This window comes from Pyrgilauda ruficollis, unplaced genomic scaffold (genome assembly GCF_017590135.1).
Source record: "Pyrgilauda ruficollis isolate IOZ18807 unplaced genomic scaffold, ASM1759013v1 scaffold65, whole genome shotgun sequence".
Classification (NCBI taxonomy): Eukaryota; Metazoa; Chordata; class Aves; order Passeriformes; family Passeridae; genus Pyrgilauda; species Pyrgilauda ruficollis.
The window spans coordinates 3,687,192-3,708,214 of record NW_024528266.1 but is presented as its reverse complement, the minus strand read 5'-3'; the positions used below and the strand labels follow the sequence as shown (position 1 = coordinate 3,708,214).

The window sequence follows — 21,023 nt, the reverse complement described above, 5'->3', positions numbered from 1 at the left end:
AATCATCTTTTTAGAAGCTAATATTGGGATAATGTTAACTCATCCTGGTGTTTTTTGTTGTTGTTTTTATTTAAATTTAAGCTAACTTTTTAATTATTCACCCCTCCATGGTTTCATGGCTTACCTGAAGCTATGTGACAGCAGGTGCCTTGCCAGAAATATTTAGGTGGCAAACTTGTTACATCAGCCTCCAAAACTGCCTCTTGCCACCTCAGAGCATCAGTGCCTCGTCAACCACTCCTTTTGCTTGCCATTTGCTTTCATCTTGCATATTAATCCAAACTGGTCTGCTTTTAGCTAAGCTGACTTGCAATGTCCAGCACAACATAGCAAATTACTAGAGAAATAGTGAAAACTTCTGGAGCAGGTGTAAAACAAGCAAACAAATCAAAGCAGTGGTTTGGATCTGTTGGGAAAAGTAAAAGCACAGCTTCCCAAATATACAACATATGAAATCCATAAACTGCAATAGAGAACTAAAGAATTCCTATCCTAAAAATACCTGTTAAAAAGTTGCTTTACAAAAGGAAGCAGTGCTTTTTGTATTGGACAACTTGCAGTAAGTTTTAATCTTTTAATCCAGAGAGACTGGAAATATCAGTGTAACAAAATAAACATATTTCTTGATTTTCTTTCTCCTCAAGCAGCAAGAAATTCAGCATTCTGATTGCAAATGCCCTTAGATGAACCCTGACTGCACCACACGCAGTGGTGGTGGGTAGGTAGCGAAGTCCATGATGGTTTATTTTTCCTTGGGGTTTCCATCCCCAGGAAGTGAAAACTCCACTGATGAAACAGAAGAATTTTTCAAGGGGAAATGAATGACGAGGCCTTAGGCAGGGCTCTCATGCAGGGAAGGATATTTCAGCAGCTCTTGAGCTGTGAAGTACCATGGCCAGCTGGCAGGTGGAGTTGTTCACCAGCACTGAAACCAGAGCTTGGGAAGTGAAGGTCTTGCTTAGCCCTGCAGGTGGTTAAAGATTTGTGCCTTCAGCACAAACATATGGACAGGTACGTGCCATTGGCATCCACTGGCCATGTCCCATGTAACTCCCTGTGGTGGATGGGGCCACTTGCTGCCAGCCCACGACAGCACCCTGAGTCTAGGAGCTGCTACTAGCTCATCGCTCCCTCTGGAGACAATTTGCTTTTGCAGTGGGAAAGGTAAATGATGATGGTGATGACAATGATGATTATGATGGTGATGCTCATGGCAGTTGCTTTGTTTCTTTACCTGACTACTTACTTCTGCCTTCTGTTTTGCGGGCTCTGTTGAACACAGCAGTCTACACATCTATATTCTTCTGATTGCCCTTAAGCTTACAGGCTGTTTAGAAGGGTGAAGAGCTTCAGAGAAGCTGGCGGTGTTTCTCTCATCAGCTGGCAGTCATCAATGGAATGCTTTAACCACAACATAATGGAGCAGCTTGGACCGTAAACAAGCTGTCTGGATACCTACAAGTTATTCTCAAAGAAAACTGTTTTCTTTGCATCTGTGAACAACTTGCTGTTCTTTCAATCTTCAGAGCACTGAAATCATGACATTTTCACCAAAGCGTCCACCAGAGTCTGCCCTGAGAAATGGAATCCCTCTCACCCCAAGCAGGCCCTGTTTCTTTTTCCCAGTACAACACACACACTGGCCACAAGAACTACAAAGCTTGTGGCTTTAGCACATTGCCCCCAAATCAATGACTGCAGGGAGATGAAAAGAACGAGCTTCTGACTGCTCCAACCAAGAGCCTTATTTCCACCTGTTAGACAACATCTCTGTCTATCAGCACAGTGCAACACAGAAGAGCAGACACACTATATTTAAATCAATCAAAACTTTATTGAAATTGAATTCAGCAAAAATGAAACTATATAAAGGAAGAACTACATATATGAAGAAATAAGTCTCTATATCGCCTATTCTCCAAGATCCATCTAAGTCTGTCCTGAGAAACAGAAGCACTCATAAATAAATGGGATGGTATTGTTCTGGACTGAGTTCCATTCTGCAGGTTGGGCACATGTGCATAGCCTCAAGGGCAATAGGGATGCATCTGCTGCAGAAGACATGGCCACACATGGTTGACATAATCTGTCGTCCACGTTGCATAATCTGGAAGAAAGAAAATCACAACATGTATTGGGAGGAAAGAATTTGAGTTTGCTGCTCTATTGGCACCAGGCAAAGGAGACTTAGAGCATCTGGAATCAGTTAGAATAATGAGAGACCCACAGATCTGCGAGTGCCATCTTGGCAAGGGCTTCTCCCTCTACATTCACCACCAAGGAGTGACTTGTGGAGAATCACAGCAAGGGCTGTGCTTCCAGCCAGCTGCCCACAGCATCCCACATCATCCAACTGACTTGTGCAGCTCCCCTTCTGGCTTCCTCCTCCCACAAAGCAGAACGGACAACAACAGGTGGATCCTTACCTCTGAGTAAAATTCCATGCAAATGGGACACCTAATGACAACTCCTTGCTGAGCACCAGTGGAAGCAGAGCTAGAAAGAACATGCAGCTGATAAGATCACCACACTTCAATGGTTATTGATACATAAAATCTCACATAATCATGCAACTGCACTGACTAGCCATGACACATTTCCTTTGAAGAACCCTGCTGTCTTTAAGTCTCTGTTTACTGCATTTAATGAGGATTTGGGGTCTCCCTGCCCTGAGGGAGAGGGTGTCTTGGTTTTCACCAGGACAAAGGTGCTGCCAGTCACCCTGCTCTGGGATTTGAAGAAACAGCAGTCTCTAGCACTGGCCAGTTTGTGTATGGCAACCTTGACTTCCAGCAGGTCATCAGTCACAGCAGCTTTATAACTACAGCACCCAGCTGTCCTCTGGCAACTCTTCACCCCAGAATATTCATTCCAGGAGCCAGTTCTAAACTACAAAGTAACATGGCTCTGGCAAGATCCAGCCCTGGGAAGGAGCCTTTGGTCAATTTTAAATGCTGCAGCACTGAGCTGTTTCAGCCTTTACCGAAACAGATCAGTTACATTCAGTCACTGAGAAACTTGAGACTGAAGGAACAAAATATTCCTTTTTTATATAAACCAAGGGCTGGGATTTGTTCACCTACAGACTTAACAGCCAAAACTTAAACATCTACAAATTCATTGGCAAAATGCATCATGGTTTAGAATAGTAGAAGCCCTTTAATGGCACATTTAAGACCTGACACCTAGAAGTTCCATATTGAAGTTCTCTCCTATATTGCCTTTACAAAAGGTGTGCTCAAAGCACACCAGTTATATTAAAACTGTGTCTTTCCTCACCTACCCCAAAAAACCACTTTCGAAAACCTTATACCATCATTCTCATGTTCTTTTTCTTCCCTAGTGACACAGACAGCTACTTTAATTTAATCAGTCTAACGAATTGCATCTTTCTTATCCTGATGAAGTGCTCCTACAGCAGAACTTTCCAGTTTCTCTGAAGAATGGGGATTTCACTGTGCAGGCACTCAACTTGAACTGCAAGATCTCCATCACAGAAGCAAACAAATCAGGGCTTGTGACCTCCAGCGCTGGCCATAAAAGCATGACCTCCACAACTGCCTGTGTGCAATTCTGCCTTGGGAAGAAGGGCTCCAGCTCCAGGAGAAAGGCAACCAGCTGGCACCATTCCAGCAGGGAATTTCTGCTGGAATTTGCCCAGCTGCTGCCTGCCAGTTCCATGATGCCTAGCCCCACTGATAACAATGGAAGCATTTCCTTATCTAACATCACTAGTAGAGCTTGTCAGAAAAAGCAAATGCAATACTGAGCTATGGCCTGTGACCAATCCCCCTTCCTTGCCATACCCTCACACTCATCTCTAAGGCTCTGTGCAAAGTTGTACATCTGCTCTGGGCTGCCTTTTTCTCCCAAAATGCAAATGGTATCATTTGACCATCATGCAGCATGGGAGAGTATGGGAAGGCCTCAAAGATAAACCAGGCATAGCAGTATAACTTAGTCCTACACAGAAAAGAAAGAAAGGCACAAAATTCTGTGTTTGGAAGGGCATGAGCCATACATACTTTGAACTTTCAGTGTTCTCCTCCTCCGCTCCCCGTCCTGCAGGGGCTGAATCAGCCACAGGTGCATCATTAGCTCCTGTTCCATTACCAGAGCCATGCACCTGTTCACGTCTGTTCAGTGTAACATTTCTCCTTTCTTGTTCACGCACTGTAATTTAATTTTCAGAAGTTAGATCTGTTATTCTCTCTCTTCCTGAAGCTACCCTTGAAATGAGTTATATAAATAGTCAGCAATGGTTCCTATTTTAAATGGACTCTATTCAGCTGGGTTAAAAACAATCTTAAACAAACTACTTTCCCAAATGATAAGGTTGAACCCTTCCAGACATTGTGACTATTCTGCTACAGACCAACACAAAACATTTGCTCTCTTGCTCTATTAAAGCACTGTCCTTTGCCTTTCACTAAAGGCACCTTCAATCCCTGCTGCTTGAGTTTCTTTAAAAAAAAATATATAATATATATAATGTTTAGGACAATTCCATTACCAATTGTAAAACATCAACTCACCTTCAAGAAACTTCCATCAACATACATGGAAAGGGAGAGAAAAGAAGATACAATTAGATTTGGTGAGCCCCGGGGTGCTGCACACAAACCTCAGCTCAGAAAGCAGTTACAGCAGGGAGGTGAGGCAGGGTAGGCTATCACCCTCTGTGTTTAGCTAGGAACATTCAAAGCAGTAGCACAAAGAGCTGCTGCCCTGGATGACAAAGAAGTGGGTGCTGCTGATTCTCTTCTCACTACTGCAACGGGGTAGAAATAGAGGCAGCTTTGGAACCACCTGAACACCCTCCTCCCTCCCGCCCTATTTCTGTTCCCTAACTGGATTTGGCCTGGAGCTGTTTCTTTCCCTTTTTCTCCCTCAAAATGGAAAATTCAAATGTGATATCCATAAACACTCAGAATAAGGTGAACTGCTGCTGAAGAATGGAAACCACAACAGGCATTGGGAGTAAAGAATTCCAGTTTGCTGCTCTATTGGCACCAGGAAAACTGGACTTGGAATATGTGCAATCTGTCAGTCAATGCTAGAACTACAAGGAACACATAGCTCTGCCAGTGCCAGAGCCCTCTGCCAGAGGGCTTCTCCCTCTATGGCCACCTCCAAGGAGGGGTTTGGAAGGATGGGCAAGTTGGAGCTTCCCAGCAAGGGCTGTGCTTCCAGCCAGCTGCCCGTGGCACCCACCTAAAGCAACTGAGTTGTCCCCTCCCCTCCCACAAAGTAGAAACTATGAGAACATGTGGATTCCCACCTCTGAGTCCTCATCCTCACTAGTTGGAGGACTGGCAGGACCTGCTGGCCGTGCACTAGAGGGAAGAGAGCTAGAAAGAACATACAGCCATTAATTCCACTGTCCATCAAGGGTTATCGATACATAAACTGTAAGTGATTGAAACATCCTCTATTCTGATTTAGCAACATCCCAACTTAGTAACACAATCATTCAAAAAACTTTTATGTACTGCAGTGCAACTCAGGTCATTCTCTAAAAAGCATTCAATATTGTTGAAGAGAGCAGTAAGGTTTCTTCTGGACTTTGGTGTTCGCTTTTCTTAAGTTAGTTTGTTCTCTGCCAGACAGGCCACTATATGCCAAATTAAATTTTTTCACACAGAATCAAGTAGACCCCAAAAGCTTGGGAAAAAAAATGTTTCTACTGTATAGTAAAGATTAGACTTTGAAGAGACATTTTCTATTACGTACTCATCATTATCTCTTGCTTCCTCTTCATTGTTTCCCATCACTAGCATAGCTGAATTATCTTCTGCTCTGACGAAATGTGGCTGGCGCCGCAAATACCACCACTGTTGCATTGGAGTAGAAATGGAGGCAACTTAGAAACCACTTGAACACCCTCTTCCATGCTCCCCCTCTTTCAGTTCCCTAAGTGGACTTGGGCTGGAGGTGTGGGTCCTTACCTCTGAGTAATAATGCATCCAAAATCGAGAAACGTATACACTGTCTGGCCATCTGCTAAAGAGAACAGAACCAGAAGTACACGCAGCATTAACTTCACTGGGCACCAAGTCTGTCAGAAATTGAAACATTCCCTATTCTGATTTAACAACATCCCAACACAACAACACAATCATTCTCATAGCTTTTATGTACTGCAAGTATTTCAGTATATCTCAAGCCTTATTTAAGAAACATTTAACGATGTCTTCATGCACAGAGAAGAATTTTGCTGCTTGGTTTTTTCATTACTTCTCTTTAGCACACTGTATTCCAGGTCTGATGTTTTGACACAGAATCAAGCAGAACCCAAAAGCTTAGTGAAAAATTTGGTTTACCATATATCAGAAATTAAAGAGACAGTTTCTCTCTCCCATACCCTTGATTATCTCTTGGTTCCTCTTCAGTATTCCTTGCAGGTACCTCAGCTGAATTCCCTGCTATGCTGAGAAAGGATGGGAGCTCCTCTTCCTGCAGTGAGATAGAAATGGAGGCACCTAGGAACCACCTCAACACCTTCCTCCTTGCTCCCTTGTTTCAGTTCCCTAATACAATTTGGCCTGAAGCTGTTTCTTTCCCTCATTCTCCCCCAAAAGAGCAAATTCTGCTGTCCAGCTCTAAACACTTCATGCTGGATGAATAAATCAACATGTGGATCCTCACCTCTGAGTCCTCATCCTCCTCAAGTGGACAACTGGCAGGACTTGCTGGCCGTGCACTAGAGAGAACAGAACCAGAAAGAATATGCAGCCATTAATTTCATTGCAAACCAAGAGTTACCAGTACACAAACTCTGTTACTGAAATATTTTTTTATTCTGATTTTGCAATATCCCATCCTAGCAACACAATCATTCCAAGAACTTGTATGTACTGCAAGAATTTCAGCATGTGCGAAGCCATTCTGCTAAATGGCTTTATGAACAGAGGAGAAAGGATTTTGCTGGATTTTGCAGGTTGGGTTTTTCTTCTTTTTTTTTTTTTTTATTACTACTTTTCCAGACCGACCACTTTATTCCAGGTCTGAAATGTTTTGCACAGAATCAAGAAGAACCCAAAATCTTGGCAAAATATTGGTTTTACCATATATCAGAAATCAGAGTTTAGAGAGACACTTTCTCTCTTGCATACCCATCAACATCCCTTGGCTCCTCTTCATCATCCCTTGCCAGCAGATCAGCTGAATTCCCTGCTGCACTGGAAACATGTGGGTGCTGCTGGTTCTGCTCCCTGTCCTGCAATGGAGTAGAAATGGAAACAGATTAGGAACACATTCCTCTCCTGTTCCAGCTCCCTAACTGGATTTGGGCCTAGAGCTGTTTCTTTCCCTTTTCTCCCTCAAAAGGGAAAATTCAAATGTGATATCCATAAACACTCAGTATAAGGTGCTGAAGAATGGAAATCACAACAAGCATTGGGAGTAAAGAATTCCAGTTTGCTGCTCTATTGGCACCAGGAAAACTGGACTTGGAATATGTGCAATTTGCTACTCAATGCTAGAACTACAAGGAACACAGAGATCTGCCAGTGTCAGCCTGGCAAGGGCTTCTCCCTCTATGGACACCACCAAGGAGGGACTTGAGGGATGGGCAAGTTGGAACTTCCCAGCAAGGGCTGTGCTTCCAGCCAGCTGCCCGTGGCACGACATAGAACAACTGAGTTGTGCAGCTCCCCTTTTGTCCCCTTCCCTCCCACAAACCAGAAAGGACAAGAACATGTGGACCCTCACCTCTGAGTCCTCATCTGACCAAAATCGACGATTGAAATCAAATCGTAGCCAATCACTAGAGAGAACAGAAGCAGGAGAACATGCAGTCATTTAAACATGGAGCCATTTATTTCCTGGGCACCAAGAGTTATCATCAAACAAAATGTTGATTTTGATTTAGCAATATCTCAGTCCAGCAAAACAATCATTCCCAGAGCTTTTACATACAGCAAGCATTTCAAGCCATGCTGAAGAAACATTCAGTAATGGCTTCATGCACAGAGAAGAATGGTTTCTACTAGATTTTTTTTTTGCTTTTTTGGTTGGCTTTTTTAAAATTACTTCTGTCAGGCCACTCTATTCCAATTCTGAAGTTTTGGCACAGAATCAAGCAGAACCCAAAAGCTTGGCAAAATCTCCTTCTGCTATGTATCAGAAATTAGATTTTAGAGAGTTAGTTTATCTGTCACATACTCATCACTATCGCTTGGTTCTTCTCCATCATCCATTGCCAGTGACTCAGGTGATGCTCTGAAAAGATGTGGCTGCTGCTGGCTCTGCTCCCTGTCCTGCAGTGGGGTAGAAATGGAGGCACTTAGGAACCACCTGAACAGTCTGCTCCCTGCTCCTCCATTTCAGTTTCCTAATTGCATTTGGGCCTGGAGCTGTTTCTTTCCCTCTCTTACCCCCAAACTGGCAAATGCACTGTGGTATCCAAAAATATTTTGTATTTGATTAAAAGTTGCTGATGAAAGAACCCCAAATCCAAACCCACTCCTGTTTTTGGTGGAACTGGAACTGGGTCATGCAGGTTCTGTTGTAAAGTTTGAGGCTTTCCTTTGCAAAGGCTCAAGAATAATGCTGTCAGGAGGTACCCTTTATGTTATGCCTGCTGCATATTCTGCTCTGCATGGCAGCAGTGACATCCCAAAACTGAGGGAATAAACTACGCTGTGGGCTGGATCAAGGGCTATTCTTTCAAATAGCAGGAAAAATGGAAAGAAAAAAAAAAAGTTACATTTTTAAAGACTCCTTGGAGTAATAAAAATACAACTAGTTTGTACCCCAGTCAGCTGCAGTTGCACTTGACACCTCAGTGATAAGAGCACCTTAAACTGATGTTTCAGTGAAAACACTTCTTATTTGGGAAGTCAAAGACTTCCTGTCCTCTCCGTTGCTTTTTCTTTAAATCACTGAAGCAACAAGCTCTTTTAGATTATTCTTCCACTCTCTGCAAGTAATGCTCAAAGAGATAGATGCCAGAAGACAGGCCCAGGACCTCAAGAGAAACTAATTTGAATGCAAAATTGAGAGGAGTGTGCCAGTCACTACTTACCAAAGGAGACTCATCATCACTGATAGTGATGACTTCAGGCTCAGAAGATTCACCAGTGAGATCAATGATGTCATCTTCACGTGTGAGATCAATGATGTCGTCTTTGCCTGTGAGATCGATAGTGTCATCTTCACGTGTGAGATCAATGATGTCGTCTTCACGTGTGAGATCGATGATGTCATCTTCACGTGTGAGATCAATGATGTTGTCTTTGCCTGTGAGATCGATAGTGTCATCTTCACGTGTGAGATCAATGATGTTGTCTTTGCCTGTGAGATCGATAGTGTCATCTTCACGTGTGAGATCGATGATGTTGTCTTCACGTGTGAGATCGATGATGTCGTCTTCACGTGTGAGATCGATGATGTCATCTTCACGTGTGAGATCGATAGTGTCTTCACGTGTGAGATTGATGCTATCTTCACCTGTGAGATCTATGACTTCTTCAAAAGTTGAAAAGAGAACATTAGAGTCAAGATCAGAGATTGCAGAGGAATGAAATGGTCTGCCACTGTGGAATAGGCTGAGGTTGCATTTACTGTGTTCTAGGTCTCTTTTTATCAGGAATGTGTCCAACATTTCACTCAAGCTTTTCCCTCAACAGTCCACAGGGAGCACTGCCAGCCCTGTCCCTCTGAAGGGGCAAAACAAGAGGAAGAGCAGCTGCGCTCCTCATAACTTCTGTTGGATGACAACAGATTACAGGAGGTTCACATCAACAGATGATTCATTTCATATAGGGGAATGTTTAGTACACAGGGAAAACAAAGCCCCACCAAAACTGTAATCATAGAGGGGATCCTAATTTTAAAGTATCATGCTGTACATGTTCCCCTGAAGGATGGGCCACAGCCAATGACAGTTTTTTCTCATCTTCATCCAGTTTGGGAGATCCCAAACTCAGCTTGCCACCCTACACTGTGGCAGCTGCAGTGACTGCCAGCTCATCAGAACACACATGCAGGTCTTTGAGCAGCACTTGAGGACCTTTGCTACACAGCTCCTCTCACACCAGCAGCCAGTGTATTGAGCTCAGTAACAAACCAAAACAGTTATCAGAAAGCTTGCTCTTTTTAACCCCAGTAAATAGCAACTAAAATAAAACTGGACGTTTCTGGGGTTTTTATTTCCTAAACTGTTAAAAGGATCTAACCGTTCAGATCCTTATTTCAAGTCTCTGAGGTCTTGACATTTTCAGGTGTTCAGCTATTCCCCTGACAGCAGTTCACAACAGGATTGAGGAGTTTTGCTGTGCTCCCAGAAATAGTACCTTCCTCCTAAGGCCCTGCTCTGCTATGAAAGATGAAACAGCAAAAAAAAAGCTGAATTAATAATTGGTTTTCCTTCTAGACATGGTGCCACTGGACCTCTTGACTGGGCTGGGGCTCCTGAGAGCAGCAGGGAATCCATCTTAGCCCTGCCAGATGCAGGGATGTTCCTCGGCACCTGGTCCTATTGGGTGCTCTCTGGTGTGGGAAGAGGCATGGAAATTCATCCAATGCTGAATAAGAGCATTTTCAGCTCATGCTTTACATGAGAAAGATAATTTTTTACAACAAATTTTCAGTTATTACAGTTGTTGCTTTTAGGTAATTTGCAACGTGCTGAGTGTTTAAGAATGGGTGGGGATGACTTTCCCAATATTTTGAGTCTTGTGTCTGGGAATTGAAGCAAAGTCTTGCTCTGGTCATCACATCCACATCATTTCTCATACACTTTATTTATTAATTAATTGCATATTTGGAATTGCTTTAGCATCTTAGCATATGAGGTGTTAAATCTCCTTTAGTATTTTTCTTATCTAATCCTCTGCCCTTTGGACCCAATGTTTTTGGAAAGCAAAAGTGTTTAAACTGAGATGAAGTGGATTTACAGGAGTCTGAGAGATCCCATGTGTTAAAGCAGAGAGCCTGTCCAGTCATGCTCCAGGTGCAGCTGAGGTTATCTGAGTGGACTCAGCACCATGTGTGTTTTGGGGCAGCACTGGATGGATTTTAGCAAAAATGTATCATCATGGGTAAGGGACAGGGGAGCACTGAGGAAGAGGGGCAGATTTTAGTAAGTCAAGCATTTGAAGGCTCTAATCTCCCTCATCCCTGGTGGACAGTGGCAGCAGGGGCTGGGAGACCTTTACTGTAAAGCCCAACACTTTTTAATTAAAGCAGCTATTGAAAATATTCATTGCTCAGTGGTGAGAGGGAGAGAAACTTCCTGCCCCTTCACTGCACATCCCAGGGAAGCTGCAAAGACCATGTTCCTGTTTCATCTCCTCCCATGTGGGTCACCTTTGAAGCAAGGTGCAAGATTTTGAAACACCCAATGCTCTTCCATTTTGGGAAGGAAGAAGTTTGCATATATTAACTTCCAAAAAAAAAAAAATCTAACAGCCTAAACTAAGCCCAGATTGAGCTGGCTTGGTATATTAAACACCTGGAGTTAGAGCATTGGTGTTTTCACATGATTAACTATGGTTTGCCATGAATTTTTAGAGAGAAAAGGAGATTGAGGAGAAGATACCTCAGGGAGTGAGAAAGCCAGGGTTCACTGGGCAGGGGTTGTCAGCTCTGTACTCTCCCAAATCAGGGCTACCCTGAGGATCAGAGCAAGGGCTATGAAGTAATTTAAGAAGGGTGAATATAGTGTGGGATATTGTATACCAAGGCACTGCAGGGTGATCACTGATGACAAGCAAACCTACAATGACATGACAAAACCCATTTTCCACCCCAGCTGGATCAGTGCTGCCTCTCTCCATCTCACCATCTTTAATAACCAAAATTATTTTAATCTGAGGGTAGACAAATAACTGGATTCCACAAGGCAGCAAAGGTCCAGCAACCAGCCCAGCGCTTCAGGCCCATGACCTTGGCCGTGGTTGCCCACAGGAGTCCTGCCCATGGGCAAGTTGGTTTCACTACTGGGCAACCCAAGCAAAAAAGGGCTGTATCGTCCTCAGGGGCTGCCAGGGAGATGTTATTGGTGGGAGGCAGCCAGACACCCAGATTCCCACACAGCTTGGCACCAGGGTAGGTCTGCAATTCCTAGAGCAATCCTGCAGACCAGTCTCTCTAAATCCGCCACAGGGATGCGGTGAAACAGGCAACGATTACCAAAAGATGCCCCAAAAAGATGATAGTCTTGACAAATGACAACTTGTACTGGTCTCACTGAGGATTGCATTTCACTCCTTGTGTCAAAATATGCCTTTGCTTGACTCTAGCAAGGGCTGTGATTTCAGAGTATGTGTCCTTGAAGACTGTTTAAAGTAAAAACATTTTTTACCCTCCCTGACGGTGGGCAGTAGGCGTGGCTTGTTCTGCAGAACAAATATGGCTCTGATTTTCTTCTCTCATTTTTTTCTAATACTCCACAGAGGTTTGAAATTCCTCCACAGAGTCTACACGGTCTTGAAGGCTGAGCAAGATTTGTATCTTGCTCTGAATCTGAGGCAGCACCTATGAGTGTGCTTGCAGGGAAATGTGCATATAGGGCTTTTCAGGCAGTAACAAAACGGAAAATGTTTTTCCATATATAGCTTACGCTGCTTGTTCATACCCCAGACCTAACACTAGGAAAACTCATCTTCATAAACTGCTTTCTTGTGAAGGCAGGTATCATATAGTGTTTTATACAGTGTTAGGCAAAAATTGTCTCTAAGAACTAGGTCACTATGGTAACCACTTCTCATCTCAAAATCAAATAGCTGTTATGGCTGTAATTAAACAATATATTATTTCTACCAATAATTATTCTGAATTATAATTCATTTTATGTCATAAGCTGGAATTATTTTTATTGCCCCCAAAGGCATCAGCATTTGATCTAATTCAGCAGTACAAAACTTCACAGAGAGAGACTATATAGCCTGTCAGAATTCATGGTCAATGACTTCAATCTCTTAAATACGTAGAGACTTGACAAAATATCAGTAATAGTTTTTGGGGAAGGCACAAGATAAACAAGATATCCTGAAACTTGTGTTCCATTGCAGCTAGCCACATGTCCTGAGCCCAGTGGTGCACAAGAGGGCCAGGTTTGCTGCTGTACACAGGGAGTGCAGGCCACAAATTGGGATTTTCCTTTGGTTTAAGCAGAAACTTTATTTTAAAACAAGCAAAAAAAAAAATTGAAAAAAGAAGCAAATCTCTGAGCTTTTCTTCCTTGGGCACTTCTGCCTATCACTTCCGTTCTCAGGATCAAGGACATGCACAGAAACCTTGGCAGACTAGTGGGACACAGTCAACATCATTCACAGGTCAGTCACTGTGACTGCCTTTAAAACAGCAACATAAGTAAAAGCAGCACAATGCTCCACGTGGGCCCAATCAAGCCAGTTGCAAAGCTGGTTTCCAAATAAAGGAGAACAAACCCAGCCTTGTGATTAGGTGAGCTGCACCAGCTCTGATGGAGTTGTCCACAGGTGGCTTCAGGGAGGAGCAAAACCCCCAGTGCTAATATGAACCACTTCCAAGGGAGTAGCAGTAGGGTGGTTTTATTCTTCTTGGCTTGGGGCTGTACTAGCTCAGGAGACTTTTAGCAGGACTTTTTGGTGCTTGCACATGGGAGTTTTTCTGTTTGTTTTTTTTTTTTTTTTTTCTTTGTGGGAGGGAAGGCTGCAGATGGTTTGTTCTCTAGCTAACACACTATAGAGCAAATACACACCTATGTTCTACGTAAATATTAATAGAATTATTTGCCAGAATGTTTCCTTTTTTATTTTTCTCTTTCTAAGAGGGAGGCAAAACAAACATTTATTTTTCTAAAAACCTGTAAATTTTTGAGGCACTCGTTTCTCCATACAGTTGTGAATCCCTGTGGACTCTTGAGTGTTTTCTCCTGGAAGTGATTTTACTGCTCAGTGGCTGCAGTTATTCCAGCAGGAAAGCATGGAAAGCCTTTTGGTGCCTAAAATAAGGAGTTTTCTCTTCCTGGTCTGGATGAGCAGTAATACTAGCTTAATGAACCATGGTCTAATGTTTTTTTTTAATTCTTTTGGAGCTGTTCTGGCCACCCATCCACCCCAATGGCTCTTAGTGGAATAAGATTTATGAATCATCGAGTTGCCTAAAGACTTTTGGGAAGAGACCCTGTAAAAAACCAGAACTCCAATATGTCTGTGAAGCCTGAGTGTTGTACCCAGGACAGTGGCAAGCCTGCCTGCAGTGGCAGAGCCACTGCATATGTTTGGGTCTTGCACAGGGATGCTCCCAGCACTGACTACAGCTTCCTCACCACAAGTATAGTGCTGTAGGCTTTCCAGGTAAACCTCCTGAGTGGTGAATGGCTTCCTGAAGCATGGAGTAATAAACAGTTTAAGCTGCTGAAGCACATCTCACCCAAGTGCAGCTCAGAGGTGAGTTAGCTCGGGCATGCCGTGCAGGGGCCGGGGGAGGATGCTGGCAGTGGGAGGATGCTGGCAGTGGGAGGATGCTGGCAGTGGGAGGGCTCTGCAGATTCCTGCTGCGGTGCTTCCCCAGGCAGCACCTGAACGTGAGGGTTACCCTGAGGGGCAGCAGCAGAGGAATGCCCTTAGGGAGAGGGGCTTTCCTAACCCTGCAGTCTGCCTTGTCACTGCACAGGGACAGGACTAAGAGAAAGGCAGCTCCTGTGGCAGAGGGACTGAACCTTCTGGCCTTGAGGCTTTTCTGTGGCTTTGCCCTGGGCATCCATCCCTTAGCTCCACTGTGGAGCATCAGTCTTTTGGCCTTTCCTCTGCTGGCTTTTTCCAGAGCCTCCCTGCTGGTTTCTCTGCTCTTCTCTGGCAGCTCAAGCTAATGGTCTTTTTCCCAAACCCCAGGCTGGTGGCTGCTTTTTTTTGTCTTCTCTCTTCAGTTTTTGAAATATCCAGCAATTCTCCTTTTTTTTTTTTTTTTTTTTTTTTCCAGAGCTGCTGCAAAAGAGTCACAGTGAGCTGTGGTTCAAGCTATGAGAAAATATAATGTGCTCACCCCCCACCCCAGCCCCCAGTGCAAGCAGGTTTTGCACTCATGATGGGTTTAATGTCAAGCAGTGTCTTCAAGTGGGAGGTCGTTTGCAGGGGCTGGATCTTTGCACTGCCATGAATTGTTAGCCTCCTCTGCCACCCTCATCTCTCCAGTTTCATGAAGGCAGTTGCTGGCATAGCCCTGCCCTTAAACTCAAGAAATGAACTTGTCTGTGTTGACACTCAAGACTACGCTTTTTCTTTTCAACAGAGGGTGTCTGCAGTGTGAAATCCTGCTCACCACCAAGGACGTGCTTCATAGTCCCAGCCAGTGGGGACCACATCTCCTCCCTTGATGAGTTACTCCATGAACAGTGGAGTGGAGATGTGCTGTGAGCAGCAGGAAAAAATGGTGTGTTAGTGCTACACCCTTGAAACTGAAGAAAGGAGGCCTTCTTTCTTTACCTGGCCCTCTTGCTTTGAACTGTCCTTCCCTTCCCAACTCTCCCAGCAGCACTTGGGGTCAGAAACACGAGAGACCATCAGAAGGAGTTTTGGGGGAGGGGACTCCTCTGCAGCACTGCAATTTCAGAGGTCCTTGTGCTGAACTCTGAGAGCCCTAGGCAATGATAATTACTCAAGATTGCAGAGGCTATGCAATCAGAGCCATGCTAAGCTTGGAGGAGCCCACTTCCGTTTGAAGTACATTAGCCCGCTCAGTACTGGAGAGCAGAAACCAGCATGGTGCACCCTCAGGCCGTGAAGTGAGAAACAAATCCTGCTGTTTGAGCTGGCTACCGGGATAGGTGGCCCTTCGTCTGTCTTCTCACACTGAATTAAATTCCTCATCCTCTGGAGAGAGTAGGACAAGACGGTCCTTGCCCTTGGGGTATCAGAAAGAAGGGAGATTTGCTCACAAACTTACTGCCCTCATAGAGCCAGGTGTAAAGGCAGTCAGGAAAGGACCAGCTGCACCAGCAGTGCGGTGCCAGTCCTCAGGGGCAGGGGGGCCTTTCCTCCCCCTCTCTGCTGAACACTCATCCTTTGGGTGACGAAAATACATTTGAGTCAGTTTTCTCTAAATGCTGGAGTGTTCACATAAGGCTTTTCATTCTACAGTTTTTCAGCCATTATATTATATATATAGGGGGGGGGAAATGTCCTAAATCATATCTTTCAATGGCTACAGGAAACTACTTGCTAGTCTGGTTCCTATGTCTTGTAAGAAGGAAAATGCGTGCAAGTGGGTTTTCCCCTCATCAAGGAAAAGGTGAGCTGTGTTACAGTTGTTACCGCTGGTTTGTGACTAAGCTTTGGGCAAACAGCCTGGGAAATGCTAAACATGCTGAGACCTAAGGCCCTGACTCATTTGTTCATCCCACTTTATGAAATAATTTAATATAAAATAATTTAAGTGTGGACTTAATTGTGTTGCTGAATTGGGACTTTGGAGTAAAGTCCCTGCTGGATTCAGCTCATCTCAAGCAGATATTTATTAGAGCTTGAGCAAAGCCACTGACATTTTACTAAAAGTGTTTCATAAAAAATGCTGTTGGTGATAACTTGGACACCACCACACAGGCATTTTGGGAAACAAATGAGTACCAACCAGTGTTGTGCTGAATGAGTCATAGGAGAAACGGGGAAATTTGGCTGATTTTGCTATTCTTAAGGCAGTCAGCCATATTGATGTGAGTGGCAAACAGGAGAGCCAGGGGAAAGTCAGCTATGGCAGAGTCCATGACAGCCTGCTATTCATTTTGGAGGAAAACTGGCAGTAAAAAGGATCTGGTCATCATTAAGCTCCAGCAGAGTTTATTCTAATTTTGTCAAGCTCACTCCTTAATTAAATGGTTGTTTTATGGGGAATTGGAGAAGTATTGCATGGGAAGTAGCACAGGTAGAGGCTGTCATCCCAATTAATCTATTTTCTCTGAACTCTGAGAAAACATTTTCCACCTCTGAGAGTATCTTCTCCCAGAATCTACCAATTCTTCCCAGGGCAGACAAGATGAAAGTTGGAAGTGGGGTGGGAGGGAATCCCCTTGTTTCTGTCATAGCCACCTGCTGCTGTACCCCAGCTGTAGAGGATAATTTTGCTTTTAGTTTCCAAACAGTGCCCAGGCATTTGTCTTTTCCTAAGGGACAACTTAATTCCTTTTGTGAACTCATTTTGGGTTACAATGTGACTATATTACAATGCCTTTTATTAATCCCATATTGAAGGCAAGCATAGTAAAGATGGGAGAAAAAGAACTACAGTTTGTTTTTCCTTTTTTTTCCTTTGAAGGTCTTTTTTTCCTTCTCCCCATTCCCAGGGATTTCTCTGGGTTTCAACCCAGTAGCCCCTCCATCTTACGGTGCTCTTCTAAAAGAGCTACAGGACATGCACCAGGGCACTTGGTGGACCAAGAAATGGGCTGGATTTTTGCATTGTACTGCTTTTCTTCCCTGTGCATCCAGGGCAGGGGGTGAGGCCAGACACACGTCGGGGTTTGCTTCTAAGGCTGGGCTTGTGCTGTGGGTTTGTGATGCAAAGCTGCGCTGGGGCTGACAGTGCACTGCCAGCTCTTGCGAGCTGCAGCACCTCCTGCAGCACTCAGCCCTGTGCCAAGCTGCGCTCCCAGGGAGGCCTGAGGGCTCACACCCACCTTTAATGAACACCTTCCCATCCAGGCTAAAAAAAAAAAAAAAAAAAAAAAAATGGAGTTTGCCAATGGAGAGGGGATGTTGCTAGGTGCTGTCCCAGTAGTACCCACTGTGCCACTGTGTGGCAGATATGGCTTTGCAAAAGGTCCTAAATCCTTCTGGGAGCAGCCACCAGGGAGTATTCCATGCAAAGCATGAACCGAGTAGGAATGCAAAGCTCATCCTTCATCTGTCTTACCTTAAGAAATCCTTAGCACTCTAAGGACACTTGTATTACAGTATTAGAGTACTTGTACCTTTTCAGTTCATGAGTGAAAGCGATGTGGAGTATCATGTGATAGTGTCTGAGAGCTGAATGACAGAGCTGTCAGCTGTGGGACACTGCAATGACAGCCCTTTAAAGTGCTGTCAGCTCTTGTCGGATACTTTTATCATAATGCTTATTTTAGCCTCAGGAAGACAAATCCATTGTGTCTTCCCTTTCTGGGGGTCTCCTCAAAATACTGCTATTCAGTAGTGGGATGTTTAACAAAATGGTTTTCTTGAAGTTGTCTGCACTGTAGGCAAGATCTCCTCCCTTCCCAAAGATGGGAACCACACCAATGACACAGCCACGGGCTTTGAGCAGGATTCCCAAGACACAGAACTCTTCCAGGCCTTGTGGCCCTTTCCCTTTCAACATCTGATGGATTCAAAAAGTGCAAATGATCTGCCTAACCCCACTGCCGGCTCCTCTCCCATGGGAAGAGCCCAGCTCTTTCCCAGCTGGAGGAGGTTTGGTGCAGTGTGGCAGTGCCACAGCAGAGCTTCCCCTAAACCCACCCACAACCATTAAGTCTCCATTACAGGACGCTGAATTCACTCTGCAAATGAATGATAATATCTCCTGAGGAAAATAAACTAAAAGCGGGGAAGGGGATTGGCACAACAAAAACAACCCTTCCCACTGCAATAGCACTTTCAATTAAGAACAAAAAGGAGTAGGAAGCTTTGAAGCTTGACTTTGGGCAGAAAGAAAAGGCCCTTTCTGAGAGCCCTGGGTTTCTGTAGGCACAGCACAGCGGCTGCTGTCTTCTTTTTACGTCAGAGCATTAATGCTGTTGTTTCGCCCCTGGTATCAACAGAGCTTGCCTGGTAGGTGGGTGGGGTATTGGGATTTATATTGTAGACAAATTCAGGAAAGCTTCAGTCTTTTTTTTTTCTTTTTTTTTTTTTTTCCCAACAAAGCTTTTGAAAGTCCACTGGGGACCCCTAATGTTCAGCTACTGCTGAAGCAAGCACTTCAAAGCCAGAGCTGCACAGTTTCTTTAGCCATCTATGGGTTTGATCATTCTGGTAGGCTTTTATTACAGGCAATCACACTCCCTTCCCCCTACTAAAAGTCATCTTTCTGCGAAGGTCTGAGAGCTCCTCAAAACGTTTGGTAAAACAACACTTCTATGGCCAGAAAACATGCTAGCCAAATAAAACTGAGATGGTCCTGGAGATGCTTTGGGAGGCAGAAACATTTTTGCCACCTGCACAGCAGGTAGGATCCTTCCCTGCCCTGAGCTGTGGCAGCAGACACACCTAACATGGCCAACAGAAATGTCTCCAGGAGAAAAGTGGATAGAAGAAGTGGTTAAAGGGGTTGTAAAATGTAAAAGGGGTTGGGAGGAGTAATCCTGTAGGGATCTTAAGGATGTCAGTGACAGACTGTGTTAGCCCTCCATGAACTCCCACTGCCTAGTCCCTATTCCCACACTTCTCCCCATGGCTGCCTTATTTGCCCCGCCTCCCAAAAAAAATCTCCACTGCCCACCTTCTACAGCCTTTACCAAGCTGGGCAGTCTCCATGACCAAAACCTACAGTCTTCCCACTGCCTTCAGCCAGAGCAGATGGGAATTGCTGTTATCATGGGGTTTATCCCAGTTTCATGGTGCCTCTGCTGGTGGGGCTAAACAGGACACACAAACACCTCCAGAACAGTGAGGTTTAGGATTTTTTCAGCCAGATTCCTGGCGTCAGCTTTTTTCTCTCTTATGACAGGCATGTGTTTTCTCTCCTAGATTAGCATTAATATAATTCTAATTTTCCCCCACAGCCAAAGGCAACAGAGTGGTCAGTTACTGGGACAGCCACACCAAAAGCACTTGAAAGTCTGGGCAGAAAAATGTTAGAAATGCAGCTGGAGTAAGTTACCTTCCTCTTTCATATCTCCATCTCCAATCCCAAGTAAATCAGAAAAAATCATGCTTTCTAAGTGGTTTCTAACATAATGAAAGTCAATTAGAGTGATGCAAACAGAGCTTATAACTGCAGGTTTTCATCATTGACTCTGTGCTAAATATCTGCACTGTGTGGTTTGCAAGGAAGTAAGGGTGCATGGAGAGGAAAGGGGGTTTTAAAAGCACTTAAATTACCTCTAATTAGCAACACAACTGTAGTCAAAACATAATGTGAGGATAATAAATTGATATTTGCATAATGGAAAGACTACCAAACTGTACTTCAAGTAAGATGAATTAGATTATAATTAGAGCTGTGTTTTGGGAAAGAAAATCCTTCTAATTGCCTGAGTACAGGCAGTGCCAAGGAAGGGAGAGCTGGCAGCAGTTGGGGAGCCAGTGCTGTGTGGGACAAGTGCCCCGCAAGTGGATCCATTCCCTGAGGGGGGACATGGTGCCCACATCTACCAGAAAAGCCATGGCAAGGCAGGTCTGGGGAGAAAAAGGGAAAAAACAGGAGGAAGGGGAATGTGTGCACTGTCAGCCTCAAGCGCAAAATCATGAACTGAAAGAAAATCCAGGACAAAATGGTATGGACAGCAATCAGGGTGGGAGACCCCTGTGTTTCAAGAGGAGGTGTGTATGGGTAAAAATGCAAGCACTAATTCTGTAAATTGCAGGAAAACAGTGAACATCTTTTTTTTTTTTTTTTTTTTTTTTTTTGATAAGGGGAACAGAAGAATTACACCCTGTCACTGTAGTGAAGGCAAAATGAACCTTGAGGCTGACTTGTTGCCTGGTAGCTGCAGAATCTTATGGGGGTTGGTGCTAATGCCCATTTTGTTGTTGGGCAATGACATGGCTCAGGTGGAAAAAATTGATCAGCATAAAAAACCTGCTCTCTGTTTTGGCTGGGGGACTGAAAAAGGTGATTTCTTAAGTCCTGTGTGGTCATATTTTGATAGTGGGGGGGGGGTATGGGATGGTTTCTGTGAGAAGCTGCCAGAAACTTCCCCCATGCCTGACAGAGCCAATGCCAGCTGGTTGCAAGGCATATGTGCTGCTGGCTAAGGCTGGCCTAGTCAGGAATGAGAGTAATGCCTTTGTAGTAACATATTTAAGAAGGGGAAAAAAGTTATTGCACAGATAACTTTTTGTAATTGTGGCCAAAGAAGAGCAGAATGTACCTCATGAAAAGTGACCTACGTTGGAGGA

The 21,023-nt window shown here is 44.2% G+C and overlaps 1 protein-coding gene across 1 annotated transcript; it reads right to left on the bottom strand.

The window, feature by feature from the left end:
- Nucleotides 1–5,257: 5,257 nt before the first annotated feature.
- On the bottom strand, nucleotides 5,258–9,102 carry LOC121362616. Its single transcript, XM_041484256.1, has 8 exons — nucleotides 9,029–9,102; nucleotides 8,167–8,261; nucleotides 7,714–7,768; nucleotides 7,116–7,219; nucleotides 6,649–6,703; nucleotides 5,949–6,000; nucleotides 5,734–5,834; nucleotides 5,258–5,351 (listed from the first exon to the last, which is right to left on the bottom strand). Exons 1-8 carry the CDS (start codon nucleotides 9,100–9,102, stop codon nucleotides 5,258–5,260), a joined length of 630 nt encoding a protein of 209 aa, XP_041340190.1.
- Between the last annotated feature and the right edge of the window lie 11,921 nt (nucleotides 9,103–21,023).